At 43.2% G+C, this 20,496-nt stretch overlaps 1 protein-coding gene across 4 annotated transcripts in view; it reads right to left on the bottom strand.

Annotated features, from left to right (window-relative positions):
* LOC124605694 (tripartite motif-containing protein 2-like) overlaps positions 1-20,496 on the bottom strand; it is a 423,009-nt gene that overhangs the window by 69,358 nt on the left and 333,155 nt on the right. For all 4 annotated transcript variants that reach the window (XM_047137554.1, XM_047137553.1, XM_047137555.1 and 1 more), the window contains exon 2: positions 6,588-6,697. In XM_047137554.1, coding sequence (XP_046993510.1) covers positions 6,588-6,697 — 110 coding nt within the window. The remainder of the gene's footprint in view (positions 1-6,587; positions 6,698-20,496) is intronic.

Below are 20,496 nucleotides of genomic sequence, written 5' to 3'. Positions count from 1 at the left end.
CCGATGGAGCGCTCCTTCCAACTGGAGACCCCCTTCACAAGGGGGCGCATCCGCCTTATGCCATTGTTCACACCTCAGGTCACATCTCCTGAACACCTGACAGAGAGACCAACCGGCAAACTGGGAAGGTAGCAGCGCAGACAATCACCCCTCCCTGGTCGTGGCCTGTACCAGGGGATACGTTAGAACCCTACCTGTCGACCCGGGGTTGGGAATTACGCGTTACCCAGTCACCTTTTACGGGTCAGACGCGTGGGCCGGCCATCAGGAGCGCACAAGGAGGAAGAAGAAAAAGATGAACCTCAAACGCTGAAGTCGAGGAAGGACAGAAGAAGGGAACTGCAGAAAGGAAAAGGGAACGAAAAACAGCGGTGAGACTATTCTTATGTCAGTGACAGACTGGTCGAGCGATTCTAGACGCTTCAGTCTGGAACCGCACGATCGCTACGGTCGCAGGTTCGAATCCTGACTCGGGCATGAATATGTGTGATGTCCTTAGGTTAGTTAGGTTTAAGTAGTTCTAAGTTCTAGGGGACTGATGACCTCAGATGTTAAATCCCGTAGTGCTCAGAGCCATTTGAACCGTTTTTGACAGACAAATGGAACATTCTCAGTAACATTCCAGACATGTTCCCCAAGGGAGGGGGAAAAGAATAGCAAGAGGACAGACATGCAGCACGGAAGGGAAAAGATGCTGCAAAGGCTGGGGCCCCGTGGTAGCCAAGCACGAACCCGCCAAAGAGTGACGAGCTCCCTGGACGTGGGGGGGGGGGGGGGGGGGGGGGGGTGATCTGTGTTCAGTAACAGCATATTTTTGTTAGCAGCTTTTTCGCAATGGAAAAAAAGGTATTCATATGATGCGAGCTATAAATTGGAAGTACAGTATATAAGAAGAGGACATCGATGATGATGACGACGACGACGACGACGACGACGACGACGACGACGACGAAGAAGAAGAAGAAGAAGAAGAAAGTTAAGATGATTTTCAAGGATTTTAAAGGTCAGTTCAGTTTCATAAGCGAAGAATTATTTTTTTTTTTTTTTAGTCTGGCTTTGCAACATGATGATAAAAATGGTAAAATTTTATTTCTAAAAAGATCCTTACAAATTAAGGTGCGTCTTATAATCTTAAAGATACCGTATATTAATACGATATTCTGAGAGAATATGTGAACATTTACTTCTCTTAACACATACAGTATGTGCACAGAGAAGTTACACTTAACTATCAACTAGAAGAACAGGCAGATAATACATTTTCAGCAGTCCAATTTTTCTCATAAACACAAAATAATGCTGGCTCAAAAATGAAAGCTAAATGTTGTTTTAACAAAAGAACGGGTCAGGTGGATGAAGTGTATGCTAATGCTGTCTGTCGGACGGTAGAGTAAATAAGCAGTATGAGAAGTTCTAAGTTCCTCTGCAAAAATCCTTCCGGAAGGACAACATATGCACCTGGATTAAGCGCGAATTTGTGTCAAATGCGTTCCTATAAACATTGCCTGAGAGATGCTTCATTTGTAAGTATAATGATGTTGTCAGTGACCTATTGACCTATGTAGCGTTGCTGGGAAAGGGATTGAATTGGTAAATGTGGCATCTTGCTGCTATCTGTCTGCAGGTTCGGTTTAACTCCCAAGCGAGGAAAGCCGCCGCTTGGGAGCCACGCTGTGAGGGGCAACAGAGGCTTCCAAGTGCAAGATTTGTATACATTTGTAACACAGTTAGTAGGGAAAACTGACATGGATGAAAGCGTACGCTGGAAAGGGGGAAGAAAAGGGGGGATGCGAAATGGTAAGTCGCCTGTGTAGGAAAATGTTCTCGGACCACCCCAGTACAACCGTGTGGCCACGTTGTACTCACTTGGTGGTGAATTAACGATTGACATGAAGATACTGCACTTATCACCATTAACAGCGTCACCTGCAGGTTGCACAAATCTCTTCCATTCAGGAACTGCTCGCTGCACTGGGTGGAGCCACCTGCCACACATCCGCAGACTACCTTGCAAGGTGGGTGTAACTATGTCTGATGAATGGGACTGATCATGTTTAAAACTAGAACGGTATCTGCTGTAATGCACTGGTTCACTTTTGTTGAAATATCTGAAGGTCAATCATACCTAGGTGACCTACTATTACAGAGGGAGCCAATTTAGGCCTCTGGGGCTCTTCAGAAGCTGGGAGACCTGACGCTTGGGTGATGCATTTGATACCCTCAAGCTACGAAACGTATTCCAGCCATTGACAGCCGAGAAATGAAATCGACTTTGTCCAAAACATACTGTCAGCATGTTACACCTTGGACGGGCTCTTCAGGGTGGTAGGCAGTTGACAGCCCAGCTATTGGGCTTTTCTGCATAATATCTCTTAGTAACTACAAATAAATACATACTTAGTAAACTGAAAGTAACTCCACTATATAAACACGAACTCATGGAAGTGTTTTGTCTACTCACATGGGATAAGTGAACGCTGGGGAGGTAGCGTCTGTCTGTAAACCGAAAAGCGATCTGCACTCGTGGTAGGAGAAGTTACCTTTCCGGAAGAACGCGACAGCTGCCGAGGAGGGTGACTAAGAATTGATTTCCCCTCTAGCAGAGTAGAACAGTGTGCAGATGCTTACACATATTTTGTCCATACGCGTTTCTTGGGTTAGTATAATGAGTATCCGGCCGCTGTGGCCGAGCGGTTCTAGGAGCTTCAGTCTGGAACCGCGCAGCTGCTACGGTCGCAGGTTCGGATCCTGCCACGGGCATGGATGTGTGTGATGTTCTTAGGTTGGTTAAGTTTAAGTAGTTCTATGTCTAGGGGACTGATGACCTCAGATGTTAAGTTCCATAGTGCTCAGAGCCATTTGAACCATTTTTTCATAATGAGTAATCCTTACAATTCATACCTATATTCCATGTAGCGTTAACATACTCTGTGCAGAATAAACACCCCCTGGCATGACTACACACTGCGTCACCAGTGATTCAGAAGTCGAGCTGCGGAAGGGTCGTTATAACTTTGTGAAATACCCTGTAGTTGATTTCTGTAACGTAGTGAGGCAGAGATAATGGAGAACTGCCTGCTCGTTACTCATTTTGCAGACCTGTGAAGGAAGGAAGTGCATGACCACGATCTTGCGACCTACCTACCCTTGTGCTCCTACCCTCCACCCCAATTTTTCCATCTTGTCACACCCCCAAAACAAAGTTTAACCATTAACACCGTTCTGCTGCACTTAGATATGGTACAAACATTTAATAGTATTCCTAACAAGTATTATTTAACAGTATAGATTAATTATGTACCTTTTAACACTGTTTTTAATAATCTTCCAATTTTACCATCCCCTGCTACGTGGAAACTATGAGTCCTGGGGAAAAATGAAAAGGGTCTTTTCTGTAGGAAATTTACTGTAGCACAATTGTGTACTGCGAAACATTCTTGCTAGAACCCGCAGTTTTGAGTTACTCAAGAAAAACAAAAAATGTTCTTCAAATCCCCCCCCCCCCCTCACACACACATTCTAGCTCACACCCCACTGATCAGTATTATTAGTGTTTTATTTATTACACTCCTCCACCCCTACTACTGCAGAAAAATTTGCGACTTCACGAATTTTTTCCCCTAACTTTCCTTCGTTGACTGGACTTGTGTTGCTCTTGTGAGGCCTGCAGAACATGGCGAGAGTGAGTGAGTGAATGCTTCATTTTGGAGACTACTGTATCTTGTAGATGAGTCCAGATAGGCAAGCAGTAACCATAGTGCCAAGTCAGTGACCGCTTCCCTCTGTGCAGGTCCCACGACGGCAGATGAGCAGGAGGATGTCAGCCGAGGAGGACGACAGATGACGTATTACTGCCTGTACTGACATAGCATAGCTTCTCTGATACAGTAGGGTTCTCAATAACTGTAATTTTAAGGCTGACGGACTTTGTATCTCACAAAAAAATTCCATACATTGAACCCTTTTAAGTTGTAGGTATAGTTGGGAAATTTGGAGAAGCAAAAAGAGTTGGTCTATCCAGTGCTCTGCAAGGTGAAAGATGAATATTACACATTGTTATCTTGAAAAGAACTTGCCTTTTTACACCACGTGATTTAGCATATGTTTTCAGAGTAAGGAAAAGGAGGAGGATGACTTAATCACATGTATAACACTGACCTACTGATATAATCCCTCTGTTGGAATCTATTATCCCGTTACACTGACGTGAGAGATGTTCACTGTGGCCGAAGTTTAGTTCCTCTGCATGTGTTTCGGAAACTTCTTACGTTCCACAGAAGTACATAAGCCATTTATCGACGAGGCTTTCTCTCCCCATTCCCTTCCGTAAGTTTAAGAATCCAAATCAGAAGGGGGAGAAATTACAATATTTGCTGTCTCACTCACTGGCCTGGAACTTGCATACAAATTTGCATTCATCATTTGAGGTCACAGACATCTTTTGGAGCTTGTTTGGACTCAGTTATCTTAATATATCATTACTCTCTTTCTTTAACGACAGAAGTAACTTAGGCAGCAATATATTGGCTAATTATTTTCCTCTGTGTTGTTACTGCTGGTGATATGGTGTGTTATTTATTGGAACTGATTCAGGGTTAGCAGCGGGTAAAATAGCAGTTGCAAATCTCGAGGTACACTTGGATAAGCCAGACTTTTACAACCTGTGTCTGTATTAATACTAGAGTTCTCCATATAATCTTCACAGTTGGCTCTACAGTGGAACATATAGTACATTAAGAGACGTTTCAGAGATTTTTAGGTCCTCTTTGCCTCTGTGTATAGTATATAATTTGCCTTTCTTAGGTATTAAGATTTCGTTATGTAATTTCTTGACAGATTTTAAACAGCAGCGAGTTCCTTCAATATCCTTCTGGATATGTAATGGCGAAATTCCGGAAAAGAATCTTATCTCCTTTTCACTACAAGACAATTATTCTTATTTGCTACACATGGCCTCTTACATTGAGAAGTATCGTTGTATCCCCAAGTTCTTATTTGAAGAATCAGGTAGTTCTGTCCTCAGATCATTTATTCTGAGTGTTGTCATTGTGTCAGCTATTTAACCAGTAAAAACTAGGTTTTCCTAGTATTTTTAATCTAAATATAATGACAAATTACACATTTACAAATGCTTCTTGAAATTGAACTTCATGATTCTTAATTTATATTAAGTTCTTTCTCTGCAAACATTCAGTTTCATTAAATAACTTAGGTTAGCCACTGCTTCCACCCCACCCCCCTAACATCCTCAGATTGATAACACTAAATATTTATATAACAATAAATATAGTATCAAAAATTCAAAGATGCCCAGCGATTTCTTCAAGGAGCATTTCTGCGTCAGTCATATTTAATGAGATACAGCTATTGCACTTGCAACTATTCCTTTCTCATCATTAGAGCCATTTCCTGATGGTGTGACAATTAGAATTCTAACATCTTTTATGAATATTTGAGACAATAGAGATACGTATATGCCAGTAGCTGAAGCAGAAACCATTTCAAAAGGATTTTCAACACATGGATCAGAGATGATTATTATATCCTTAGCTTTTACGACTACAACATAATTCATAATTCCTTCAGCGTAAAGTAAGGGAAATAACAATGAAAGCTGGAGAAAAAAAAAAAAAAAAAAAAAAAAAAAAAAAAAAAAAAAACAGGAAACAATCAGTGACGAAGGTGGGTAAATAGAGAGACTTTGGAGGGAAGGGTGTACGAGAAGTAAATGTGCGATGTAAGAGGTGAATGAAGTACCTACATTCGTGTTACATTCATCAGCATATTCAGCATCACATTATACATTGCCATTGATGTTCTGGCGTAACCACAAGCGCCGGAACGAAAATGAACGCAAGAGAAGAGAAGGCGGTGAAACGACGTCGGCCAGTGGTGCGCTGATTAGGACTGCACCACGGCAGCAGCGGCCTCTGCAGGAGGAGAATATAAGCGCCGCTCCTACCCGCCTAGGGCGGACATTAGTGGACAGTATTCGCAGAGTATTAGCGCGACCTGGCAAAGAGTGCTACGATAGCAGTTAGTAATGATCCACAAACTGTGTGCCTAACTTGCTTGAACATTATATATACCAAAGGACTCTGATTTATGTAGCATGTCGCCCATCGCTTGCGACACCACTGTTATTTCAAAGATAAGCATTGTCAATTTGCTTTATTGAAATAAAACTACAAATGTTATCTTTAATTGTTGTATAGCATTCGAGAACGCAGCATCCCTTAGGCGCTATATACGAGACGAGAGGGCAAGACACCACATTTGACATGGTCACTGTTCGAATACTGCCATGGCAATAATAAAAGAATGAAAATATTTGCTGCTCTGTTCACAAATTGCTGATGTCAAGAAAGCTGAGTAAATAAACTCAGTCGGATACACAGCTGAATGTTTCCACCTGCAGCAAAGACAGACAGACAATGTTAAGATGGCACACACTGGAATTTTTTTGAAGATTATGCTTTAAACAAAACTAAAAGAATAGACAGCTGCTGTTCAAATTTTGACCGAAACTGAAATGACTGTTGTTAATTATATTCTTTCATGCTTGATGGAATGGGCTGGCTACTTACATAGGCAAGTTCCACAAGTGAGAAAACTCTCGTTGAAGTCTTCATAGTTGATGGAGACCGTCTCGACGAGTGTTGAGCTCATGCTCACCATCCTCTCGCCGAGTCGAGTTCTGTAAAAGAGAAAAAAAAAATGAAATTAAAACCTGCCTTGTTATCTCTGTGAGGTTTTAGTTTTACTGTGATGAATCCTCCGGAGGAGGGGAGAGGAAATTATTCAGTATCATCAAACGTCTTTAATCAAAAGCACACTTTACAAGATATTTTTTTTTTTAGATGAATAATCTTTCATTTTGTATAGACATGCAAACGTAAAAAACAAACCAGTAAAACTACTTTTATATTTGAAAGTACCTCATCGTTTGTCACATGCTGTACCTCTGGGTTCTTTAATATGTGGCATATGCGCTCGCACACACAAGCGCGCGCGCGCACACACACACACACACACACACACACACACACACACACACACACACATTTGTGACCCCTTCACCTGTTCATAACGGATGAGGTTAAAATTGTTCAAAATTCTGCTCCATATAACTGGACCAGTGACATAGCACTTTACAGTTCATACATGCATAACAAACTGATTATTGTGGTTGCGTGGCAGATAACTGAGTTTCTGAAATGGTACCTGTGTAATATCAACTGAGAAGTGACACTACAAATCTCGTTACAATTTTTCATCATTGCCCAATTTTTCCGTTAGCCTGCATTTGATTCGTCATGTTGTTGACTCACTAATGTTCCCATCTAAATTGATGGTCATATTGTCTATTCACTTCTTGCTAATGCCTGTAGGTTTTTTAACTGATGTCACGCTCCAACTGCTTACCGGTGATGCTAATTCTATTTAGAAGAAGCTGCAGGTGTATATTGTTAGCGAGTATTACAGTGTCATCTGTGTAGCAAAAATTTGGAAATTTGTGAAAGGTCTTATGGGACTAAACTGTTGAGGTCATCGGTCCGTAAGCTTACGCACCACTTAATCTAACTTACAGTAACTGACACTAAGGACAACACACTCATCCATGCCCTAGGGAGGACTCAACCGCGCGGGCCGTAACAAGGCGCCCTGGACCGAGCGGCTACCCCGCGCAGCATCAGTGTAGCGGACGTTGTTTAGACCTGTGCCATTGATTTTGATTTTTTTGTTGACGACATCCAATGTTTTTCGAACAATAACTTCAGAATATGAGTTGAATGGTGTTAGAGATAACATACACGATTGACAGTATTCTTCTAGAATTCCGAGGTCATCTCGACAAGCTGAATTAATATATCTGTTGACTGTTTTGCCAACGACGACCAACAGTTAACATCGGCGCCCCAATAGCAGCCATGCGGATGTCTTATGTCAGCGGATCGAAAAATAATTACAAACTTTCGCTCTGGCGTTTGCAGGGACGGGGGTGAATATGTCGACAATTAGTCGAATATGTGTCACTCTTTGCTTCAGTGATTTTTCACTGAAAATTTCTTGCCGTAGAATACCCGTGGCTGTTATATTCTCAATACTAAACGGAGTGACGATCGACGTGACACCACACTGCTCATGTTGCACAGTTCACGCAAACTCACTCCCAGCATTTCTACAGCTGCACACGCTTTTGCGCCATGCACCTTTCAGTACGAAGGAGCACAATGCAACGCACACGGCGCATAACAATTTCGTAAACAATGAACGCCTGACGGTGCATTGTCATCCGACCTTGGCGCGCAGCCTTCTCCATACACTGACGTCTCAATCTCGTGACCACCGTTCAGAAAATACTTAATACCTATATATATATTACTACCTCTTCAGTTCAAAAAGTTTCAACACAGTTACATGTTCTATGGATCATTTGAATGATTTTTTTATCTAAATGATGTGGGGCAAGTCAGTTTACAGGATACGTATACGTGATTAGTATTAACATTAAATAACAAAAATTTTAATCCTAATCATGCAACCACCCTTAAAAATGTGTATGTTTTCTTTTCACAGACAACCAAATCTTATATAAAAATGCGTACATGATATAGAAGGAGTGAAAATGGTTTTAAGTTAGATGTAAATTTTACTTTTTTTACATGTCAGACATTTGTGTTGTCAGATGATAAAAAAATGTGTTGGTGGATACTGAACTACTCTGAGCCACTGACAGCTTTAATAATGGGTAATAAATGTCATTTCTTTTCTTCCAGGTATGGACGTCACTACTTTTATTAAATTGCTAATGATTATTTATAACGAATTTTAATAGCGAATTTATGTTTTGTGATGCAGTTAAAATGCCAAACTCCTTGAAGAGGTGCCTACATGACGACCGCAAACGAATACCTGTTCTTACAGTTCGCTTTTATGCAATTAGTACTTTTTTTTCTACGTGATGAGTTACCCTAGAACATTATTTCATGAGTCACTACTGACAGTGATTGGAAAGATGCAAAATGCCAGGAGGTTATTTCGTTTGGCAATTACATGAAGAGCAAAAGACGCTGAACTCAACTGTCTGAGTAGCTCAGAATATGCTTATTCTAATTTATGTTTCCATCAATATGAATACCCAAAAGATTGGAAAATTCTGCTCTGTTTACAGGATCCTGTTCATGTGCTACACCAATTGTTCGTTTGTTTTACGTTCATTTTGCACGTTAAATCTTAACGATGTAGAACAAGTCATTTTACATTTACATCGCTTTTTTTAGGTTGGTGGTTATGACTATTTCTTGTACAGAACTCCGAAATTTAGGGAGTGTATTTTCAGAGAAAGCTCTCTAATGAGATTTGTTACAACGCTAGTACCCTGTAAAGAGTAGGAGCAGGTTAATAAAAAACAGAGAAAAGTTAAGGTGGTGTCTTTTAATGGTTCAGGTATTCCCAATAGTCGACCGTCACTTGAGTATAACGTTCACAGAACCATGCGAAACTGTCTTTGGGGTGTTCAACTCGCACATGACATTTGCTTGAAAGTCGGCATGTCGTCAAAGCGTTGACCATTCATTTGAATTTCTGCAGTTTGTCGTTTCGTGGTAGGTTCGTAATGACAACACAATGTGTGGTCACCCGTGGTGTTTCTTTTTTTTTTCTTTCCAGGAAAGAATTGCCCGCGTTTTGCATTTCAGTCAAGTCGTTGCCGGTGTCAACGCGTCGTCGTTTTTGGTCGCGAGCAAAAGCGTGCGGAACTAACTTTGTACGCATTTTTCTCTTCTTCAAAATATTCTGGTGATCTCTTGAACACTTGATTTAAAGATGTTACTCGACTGCGATTTGTGACAACAATTCTGACACACTACGAGGGTAGGACAAACGGGCCGGCTTCGAGCTCAAAGAGGCACCAGAGGACATTTTAATTTCCACTGTCTATACTTTTACAAATAAATTCATAAAAGTTTGTCAACATGACCACGGAGGATTCAGAATTCACACCCATAGCAGTGGAAGTTCAAAAACAATCATTGGTTTTTACATGTGAAACACTGCGGTAGCCCATTCGCCCTAACGCATTTCTACCTCAGAAATGTCCTTGTGGAACCGTTCTCCATGTTCGTCACTACGGCGCCAAGGTTATCAGAAAAGAAGTCCAAACGACCATTCAAGAAAGGCAGTTTAAGTGACGCGTTGCATATCATAAGTTTGGATGATCTCCGAATTTCTTGTAGACACTTCTTAAAAGACAATCTCGCTATTCATTCAATATCATGCAAAAAACAAAGAAAATGTTTAGACAGTAATTCCGTAATTTGCTTTCCTACAAATACTTCTTTATTTTTGCTTAATTCACTCTTGGATGCTTCTCTCACAAGTACATGAATCGACGTGACGGTTAACCGACGGCTTTCGCAAATGCTTTTGTCGAAGCCCAATTTAACGCGCAACGCAGGTAGATACATATTTCTGGGGTCAACAAGAAATGTTTTCGCCACAGTATTCTATCAAGACATTAGTTACTTCCGAGCAGGCTTATAATAAATTCAACTTTCATCATCACAGTATGTGTAAAAGTATGGTACTTACTAAGAATACAGTACAATCCAGTTTCACATTACATTATACTACCTTGAGACAGAAAGCGATTTACGACTACTTTGTTTCTGTGAGGCAGCTTGTCTTCTACACATAGCACTAAGGATTTTCCGTCAAGGTCAATAAAGCGCTGCTTTTACTTTTAGTAGTGGGCAATACAGTGCCTTAGTAAGTCTTACACAGTGTGCCACTTCTGCTCCCTTTTAGGCGCAATCTTTCCTTCTGCATTCATTGCATGCGCTCTTTCTACTTCAAAAAATTCTCATTTATTCTTTCAATTAATTTGTACATTTTCTCTTCTTATATGTTATGTAATGCGGTCTGTTGGCTGAGAAATATTTGACTTAACGTTGTTTTAATGGAAGACAATGACGTTACTGCAGCCAAGTTCATTATCATGAAATCATTATTATTGTCAGTACAGTACGCTACGCTATAAGAGAGAACGCACCACACAAAACGAACAGCACGCCGCGCTGTCTTGCCCTGTCTGCGTCCACTGTCGAGTCAGGCATACAGTGGAACTTCGCAGGCTTCGAATCTGAACAGATTGCCGGTCTGCATAACTATAGTGGCAGCCGCAAGCAGTATGTTTACAGGAACGCGACTCTCTCTCTTTCTTTCTCTGAGAAAAACAGTCTACATTTGACAGCAGCTATAAATTCTGTAGTAGAAGTACTTAAAGCAAACGCTGTTAGAATTCCATGTCAAACCGAGAGTCCCCCCCATTATTCCCTGATTATGCTATTAGGTCTCAAAAGTTGAAGATTACACCAATTACACCATGCAAGAGACATGTAAAAAGACATTTTTTAAAATAATTCCACTAGACATTATACACTTATGGTAAAGCTTTTTCCAATCCCTGACATATTTCTGGAATTCTTATCTTGGGAATAGCTTTTAGCTCTCTCAGCAATGCGTTTTTAATCTCATCTATGCTTATAAAGCGATGTCCCTTAAAAGTTTATTTTTGGGAACAGAAAAAATTGTCTGGCTAAAGTGAAGGCTGGGGCATCATTGCAAAATTTTTGACAAAAAATTGACGAACAAGCAACGAAATGTAAGCAGGTGCATTATCGTGGTGCAAAAGCAATGGATTGTTCCGCCACAAACGCGGCTTTTTTGTTAGGATAGCTCCATGCAAACAGCGTTGAGTTTTTACGTAGTACTTCTTACTGACTGTTCGACCTTGTGGTACTAACTCATGATCGTTAAAATTTAAGAACACAGTGAACGTAACATTCACATTTGACCGCACTTGTCGAACATTGTAGGTCTCGGCGATCCAGATTCCTTTCACTGAGACGACTGAGCCTTAGCTTTAACGTACAACCCGTAAACCCATGTTTCATCACCCGTTTTGACACGTTTAGAGTTGTTGACTCCATCTAGAAATTCCTGAACAGCTTACAGTCGCCGCTGTTTTTGTTCGAAATTCGGCAGTTTTGGAACAAATTTTGCTGTCCCACGTATCATACCCAAAACACCCGGAAGAATATCGTGCCAAGAGCGAAATGATATGCCAACATCTTCAGCGAAATCTGCGATTGTGACTCGGCGATCGCTCACAGTAACTGAACTTTTTCAACGATTTCATAGGTTGAAGATGCGCTGGAGCAACTTCAACGCCTTCAAGACCGACTTCAATTCGCTTATACCAATGTCAAACCCTTGTTTTACTCATAGTAGACCCAAAAAAATAATATTAACCATTTCTAAAACTTTCCTCCTCTTCATTCCGTTCCTATAGCAGAAATTAAAAGCAGTTCTCCGATCCATTTAAACACAAAATAAATAATCGTCGATGCTACGAACACACATGTAACCTTTTCGACAGCTGACAGCAGACTTAACAGCCTATATGGCTAACACTGTACGTAAAATTTTTAAACAGTTTTAGCACGACCAATAACGAAAATATCGTGCGAAACGTTCTAATACAACACATGGAATTATAAAATTATCATTACTTTCCTGAACACACTTCGTATATGTGAAATATGTGTGTACCTTGTTATGGAATTATCAGATAATTGCTTTCAATTATATGAAAGAAAAATTCAAACAGTGTATAAATCCTTACGAACCGATCCTTATTTTTAACTACACGTCCACGTCTATGTTTTTGCTAACCTTCTTATATGTTTTACTGTAGGGCTTAATTGAACATTCTAAAATCGCTTTACTATTATCTTTAAGTATAACTGCGCTATCCAGTCATATTAATGTGACCGCCCATGTGAGAAGCCTGCATAACCACGTTTTAAGCGCGGACCGCTGCGGAAAGTGCAACAAGAGAGTCTGTGAGGTTCTGGAAGGTAGCGACAGGGATGTGGAACCATAGTCTCCAGTGCCAGCTTCACTAGGTTTGTCGGTTGAGGGTCCAGACACCAACAGCGCGATCGAGGTGGTCCCACAGATTCTTGACTGGGTTTAAATCCAGAGTGTTTGGTGACCAGGAGGGTACGGTAAACTCATCCAGATGCTCTTCGAACTTCGCACGTACACTGCGAGCCGTGGGACACGTTACATGATTTTGCCGATAGATACCACAGTGCCGAGGAGAGGCGAACTGCATGTACGGATGGACACTGTTTCCAAGGATAGATGCATACTTGTGTCGATTCACTCTGCCATCGAGAACAACAAGACCAACCAGAGAATGCCACGAAAACATTCCCCAGACCATAACGCTTCCTTCTCAGGCCTGGACTCTTCCGAACACTGTTGCAGGGTGTTTGCTTTCAGATGTTTCACGCCGTACACGCCAACGGCCATCTGTCCGATGGAGCATGAACCACGATTCATCTGTCAAGTCCAGTTGCGGTACTGACGTACAAATGGCTCTGAGAACTACGGGACTTAACATCTGCGGTCATCAGTCCCCTAGACTTAGAGCTACTTAAACCTAGCTAACCTAAGGACATCACACACATCCATGCCCGAGGCAGGATTCGAACCTGCGACCGTAGCAGCAGCGCGGTTCCGGACTGAAGCATCTAGAACCGCACGGCCACAACGGCCGGCTACTGACATGCAAATCCCAGCCTTCGTCGCCGATAAACATCTGTCGGCGTGGGAGCAGGAACCAGGCGCCTGCTTAGGAGGACTCTACGCAGCAACGTCTGCTGAACGGTAGTTGAGGAGACACCGTCCGTAGCCCGCTGGTTCATCTGGACTTTCAGTTGCTCAACAGTTGCACGTCTATTCGGCGATGTATATCTCTGCAGCCGCATTCACATCCATCATCTATGATCTGTGTTGCAGCACAATTGCTTCGGCACCTATTTGGATAGCGCCATTTTGCCTTGCGAACAGTTTACCGACTTAGTCGTCAGGAGACAAATCCCTCGGTTTCCGCATTACCGGGTCCCCACTCCCCTTCCCACCCCTCCCCTGCGACACGCTTTGTATAACCTCCACAGTTAGTGCTGACATCAGTCGTCTATGAGTAGTTATTTTATGTTGACGTCGAACGTAGGCGGTGAACTCTGGTGTACAAGAAGCGATCAAAAAGCTCCCGTTCGAAGGCCTTACGGATCGCAATCGCTCTGAGCGTTGAGGCAGTCATCCCACCGACGGACCATGTTGAAGATAGCCGCTAGGTAAAACACCGTGGCCTGCTACGTGAAGAAATGCGTAACTGTCTACTGGGCATACTCGTCTGACAGGAATCGTTCACTCCCCAAGACCATTTTTAAGCGATCGGAGGGGTGACAATCACATGGGTAAGATCAGGACCGTAGGAATGGTGCTAGTGTGTCTCCCACTTGAGTTGGGCGTAACCCCTGCATTACATTTGCGATATTGGGGCGTGACTGGGGAGCAGAAGGAAATTTGGCTCACCATTCCACAACGGTGACTTTCGACAGACTTACTGCCCCATACACATTCTTTACTCTCCGATGGGTGTCTACCGGTATTTGTTCTTCGGCAACCAAGAAAACAAAAACAGTACGTTGATCCTGTTTGGACGCATTTGGCAATAACGTCGCCACAGTTCATATTTCCGCATGGCGGAGAGACACGAATGCCACACTAATCCCTTGTCTACATGTCTGCGTTTACTCATCCGCATCGGAGTAGCACAACTTTGCATATACGCTACAGCACCGACCTCGAACGGAAACTTTTTGATCGCACTTTAAAATTTGCACCATTCCAGACTAGATCCTCAATTCCTTATGCTCGAATCGTTGCAATGTTTCGAATGGGAGATATTCGACAAGCAAAGCAGAGCTACGTCGTCAAAACCACTATATGAGAAGGCAGAAGGTCGCCCCCTCCGCCATCCCTCCCTCCAATCCTCGCAGCCGTATGGAGTGAAGCGCGCTGCTAAACTGGCAGTCCGGTAGCAGAGACCATAAACAACGACGGGTTACGACCGCCTCCACTTGCTACAGCGCCCTTAAAACGCCGAGGAAATATAAAAGGGAGTCACCAATGATTCATGGTGGCACTTTTAAAGAGTGAAATTGTCTCGAGTGGCTACTGTTCAACTGGCGGTGACGCGTTCGCTGTTAGCGTGGCTCTTGTAAAGCTGCCAGAGATGCCAGCGGCAGATAACAGAAGGTAGCTACTACTTGTTTCTGTTCAACAATATAAAATCTGATGTTTCCCAGGTTCTGTGGGCTGCGCAGCTGCTGCGAGGTGTGTTTAAAAACAAACAGTCGTTTGGCTAGGAAATACCACAGAAGATACAGTTTGAAAATTTAGTACGAAATCCACATATAAAAGCTTTCTTTTATTTTTGACGACTATTCCTAAAAGTTTCAGCAACACTGAACAAGTGTTTACTAAACCTTCTGTTTGATGATAAGGGAGAAACCAAGTACGGCCTAGGATTGGGGGCTACCTGGTACACATTTTCATTCATCCACTGAAAAACAAGACTCTTTTTAGGATATATGAGCATTTCCTAAACGGCTAACCCTGTAAACTGTGCGTCTGCCGCCGTGGTTGAAGTGTACCGTGCATCGAAAAATGGCGCTAACCAAAACCGGCGCAGATGCAACAGCTGTGCACCAAGGGCTATAGATGAAAGGGGTGAAGGACGGCTGGGGAAGTGTGTACGGGCGAACGGACGTGCAACATTTGAGCAACTACCAGCCCAGATAAACCAAGCGGCTAACAACAGTGTCTTCTCAACGACCGTTCAGTGGAATTTGCTGCGCGTGAGGGGCGGCAGCAGAAGCATTGTTTATGTACCCATGCTAACTGCTGCTCAGCGGCAACGAAGGGTAGAGTTTGCACGTCAGTAACGCAACTGGACGTCCACTGTGTGGCGACAGGTGGCCTTTTCAGATGAATCACGTTTTATGTCTCATCGAACAGACGACCGTAGTCGTGTATGTCCCTGGTACAACCGTCGGAAGGGTCCTGTCCGCAGGAGGTAACTTTACGATCTCGGGAATGTTTTCGTGGCATCCATTCTGTGGTCTTGTCATTCTCGAAGGCGCAATGAGTCATCACAAGTATAGAACTTTCCTTGGGGGGACCAGTCTTTCCCTACATTCAGTTTGATTGTTCTTGGCACGATGGCATCTACCAGCAGTACAATGCTGCGTGTCGCACAGTTCGCAGCAGTGAACGTGCGTGGTTCGAAGAGCACCTGCATGAGTTTACTGTACTGCTCTGGCCACCAGAATCCCTGTATTTAAATCCAATAGAGAATCTATGCGGCCACCTTGATCGGGCTGTGTTTCACGGATCCTCAACCGAGAGACCTAGCGCAGCGGACCGCGGCACTGGAGTCAGCGAGGCTGCCCATCCCTGTGGGTTCATTCCAGATCACATAGGCTTTCTTCCTGCACGTCTCGCAGGGGTCCGCGCTATAAGAGGTGGGTTATTCAACTTATTGACAGGTGGTCACATTAACCTGACTAGATAGTGTATAATGATACAGCGAAATTTAGAAATTTGCAGGGGGAGGGGGAGCATCCGAATTGCTGTCCTGTTCCTTGAGTTTCGGAATATCAGACCAGGGTTGTGATTATATTAGGAAGTTGCTACCCAACGGATCGAAATCATCAGACGTAAAAGTAACTTTGGGCGTACCCAAGGGAGCGCTAGGGTCGTTACTGTTCACATTATAGAAAGACGTCAGAATCAGTCAGAGAAGTTTGTAAGAGTGTTGCAGGGTAGGTTGTGCTGAGAAATTATCGTTAAGAAAAAAAGTCGTCACGTTGCGCCTTTTCCGAGTTAATTAGCATTGAAGTTATACAATCAGGCATTTGCGCGAGTAAATTCAAGTAGCTCACAGAAACGATGTCGCCAAATGTGTTCTTCGTTCGATTTCCTAAAACCGAACAAAGAGGGCAATACCAAAATTGGACATGGGAAGGTAGTAAGGATCGAACTCGAGCAAAAAATGCTGAGCAGTCTCGTCCGCTACCATCTACGGCAGTGAGTGATCAAGCTGGTCCCTACCGCCCTCTAGTGGGCGTTCCAGCTCTCACGGTGGGCGGCAGGCGGTATGGAGTTTAAAAACATTTTCATTAGTTTTCATACAATTCGACAAAGTATTTGGTAAGTACTTATTGTTATATGCTTTAAATTTGTATATCTGCTTTATACATTTTATGTAATTAAGTTACTTCCCTACTTCATAAATCGCCATTGCTGTGGAACCTGTGGGCGGTTACATTTTACTACTAACTGAGATACAAAGGTGTGCGATAGGTAAAAAAAGGTTGACTACCCCTGATCTACGGTATGCGAACAACTGAATATGCGCGCAGCGGCCTGATGGGCTAACTTCAATGCTAATTAACTCTGAAACGGCGCAACTTATCGGATGTTTTTCTTAACAATTATTTCTCAGCACACCCTGCAACACCTTTACAACCTTTTCAGAGTTTTTCTAACCCTCTGTGTATAACTGCCTTAGTGGTGAAAGTCGGAATATCCAAGAGACTGGGTCGATGATGATACCGCTGCATGCGGAGAAGTGGCAAACGCTAGGAAATTGTGGCGAAATGCAGGAAAACCTGCGGAGTATCGACGCTCGGGTCACGGATTGGCAATTAAAGCTCAACATAAATATACCGTATTTTACATAACTGGGCCCAAAAACCCGCTCTTGTATAATTACACGATTGCTAAGCAATCACTGGAAGAAATCATGTCCATAAAATATCTGGGAGAGTGTGTACGTCGGGATTTTTACTGGAAAGACCACAGTAAAGTAATCGCAAAACCAGCACATGTCAGACAGATTCACGGGGAGAATCCTCGTGAAATGTCGTCCATCAACAAAGGAAGTAGCTAACCAAACATCGTTCGACCAATACCTGAATACTGTACTAACCGTCCGTCTGCGATCTGTGCCGGATAAGATTGATACAAGAAAAAGACAAGATTCAAAAACGTGCAGCTCATTTCGCCACAGGATCGTTCAGCAAGCGCGAAAGCGGTGGGCACCAAGGTGTGCCTTACTATTACATTCCCAGAGCGTACGTTCCTAAAAGTATCAACCAATATATTGCTTGCTCCTACATATATCTCCCAACAAGACTATGAATGTAAAATTAGATAAATTCAAGTTTACTCGGAGACTCGCCAACAATCTTTCTCCCGCGCCCCATTCGTGACTAAAACAGAAGGGCGAAGTGACAATGGTACACAAAGTACCCTGCGCCAAACACGAAGGTAGCTTGCTTAGACGCAGAGTAAATTAGGTACCTAAAAATAGCAATAAATTTAATCAACGGATTACAGGTAGGACTATGTGCCGGACAGACATTCCAACTGATTATCCCTTGCCTTTCACAGACAGTGCGCCACCATCAACGCCGTCCGATCATGCTTCTCGCTCTGACGTAAGGCTTCAGCTTTCTTTCGAAAGTCTGCAGCGGCTCTCCCACCGCGATGAGAGACCAGCGCTTTGAAAAGAGAAGGGTACTGTGGGATCTCGCTAGATTGAGTGTGAGTTGTCAAGCCTTGCACCACGCCAATAATTTGCTAACAGCTAACGGGATATTTTATCGCCGGCCGCGGTGGTCTAGCGGTTCTAGGCGCTCCGTCCGGAACCGCGGGACTGCTACGGTCGCAGGTTCGAATCCTGCCTCGGGCATGGATGTGTGTGATGTCCTTAGGTTAGTTAGCTTTAAGTAGTTCTAAGTTCTAGGGGACCGATGATCAAAGATGTTAAGTCCAATAGTGCTCAGAGCCATTTGATATTTTATTAGGTAACAAACGTATTAGGTAGCTGAAAGTCTGAACTAGCAATTGATGGTCCGCCAATTTATGAACCCATTAACAGTACTGGTCCTGTTTAATTTTCCTGGAGCACTTTATAAATTACTTCTGAGGGACATGCTCTGAAACAGTCACTCGAGCGGATTGCTAAAGGCCCTTGTTCAGCAGTTCCGGAACGAAGTCGCAGGCTGCAGCAACGCTCGGTGCGGTTTCGGTGGAATCGATGCACGTGCGCCGATGACGTCACCCACTGCCCTGACCTTGCTCGGCCCCAGAGCCACCTCGCGCCGATGCCCCCCACTCCGACGGTCCACTACGTGCCAACCAACACAAAACACAGACACGCGCGAGCCAGCGCTCTCGCACGAGAGGTCATTGCTATCTTGCGGACTCTTCGATCGTTCTGAACAAGAATAACCGTGCGGCCGTATGGAAAACAGGTAGATAGGCACTAAATATCTCCTGCAGGTTGCGTGAAAACTGCAATATAATAACGACGAATTATCTGTGTATATGTGTGGAGTGGGATTGTTACAAGGTCTGGTTGTATGAACAGTTCTCGCGCACTTGTCACATTAATTCTCTATGAAAATCCAAGCGTTACACGGTTACCACCTTTGTGTTGGGGAAGCAACGAACTCAAAAACGTTCAAACGTGTGTGAAATCTTATGGGACTTACTGCTAAGGTCATCAGCCCCTAAGCTTACACTCTACTTAACCTAAATTATCCTAAGGACAAACACATACACCCATGCCCGAGTGAGGACTCGAACCTCCGCCGGGACCAGCCGCAAAGTCCATGACTGCAGCGCCCTAGACCGCTCGGCTAATCCAGCGCGGCTAGCAACGAACTGTCGAATAATTAACAGACTCCCTCAGTTGTAACAGATGTAGTAGTGCTCACTGTGGCCAACGATGAAATGTCATTTGCTGTGTCATTGTTTCTATCACGAGACATATTCCTACGCTGTTTCCGTTCTTTAAATGCCGGTTTCCAGGCACTGGTCAATGTTATTTTACCTTCAGAGGCATACTTTTAAACTTGCAAAGCTGTACTCAGCCTCAATTTTGGTTTGACGACCTCAGGGTTTCACTAGGGATGGTCCTGTTATAGGTCGAATACTCTTGTTATTCTTTGATCTCTGAACTGATTTAGTTATTTGCAGGGGACCTATAACCTATAGTTAAACGTGCACTCCGAAACACGGCGAGACTTGGTATATTCCCATTAACAATGCAGATGCAGAAAAAGCTGCAAGTGAATGAAACAATTTTGGAACCGTCTGGAGATCGAACGACGGACCTTTGGATTCGTAGTCTCCTCTCACTCAACGGGCCACGCAGTCAAGTTAATGAGTTTCTAAACAATGAAGGTATGAGGTGGCGATTACACTCCAATACGTAAGGTGAAGGGGAGTGGGGGCACATATCAGATACGTCTGAGATAATCTTCCACAGAACATGTTTAGGTTGTTGTGAACTGTGCTACAGCTCACAGTCCTTGCCTCCAGATGTTTGCCATGGTAAGCGTAGTTTTGGCTTTTGCTACCGAAGGGATCCAGAAAAAACATCTAAACTGTGTTACTGTCCGGAGTAATCAATTTCTAAACTGACATATCTTTGCTACCCAAACTGATACATCCATTTTGTACACTTCCAAGTTAGGACACAAATAGTTTGAAAACTCTATC

The sequence above is a fragment of the Schistocerca americana genome, chromosome 3 (genome assembly GCF_021461395.2).
Source record: "Schistocerca americana isolate TAMUIC-IGC-003095 chromosome 3, iqSchAmer2.1, whole genome shotgun sequence".
Taxonomy (NCBI): domain Eukaryota; kingdom Metazoa; phylum Arthropoda; class Insecta; order Orthoptera; family Acrididae; genus Schistocerca; species Schistocerca americana.
Note: the sequence above shows the minus strand (reverse complement) of the source record. Positions and strands in the feature narration are given on the sequence as shown.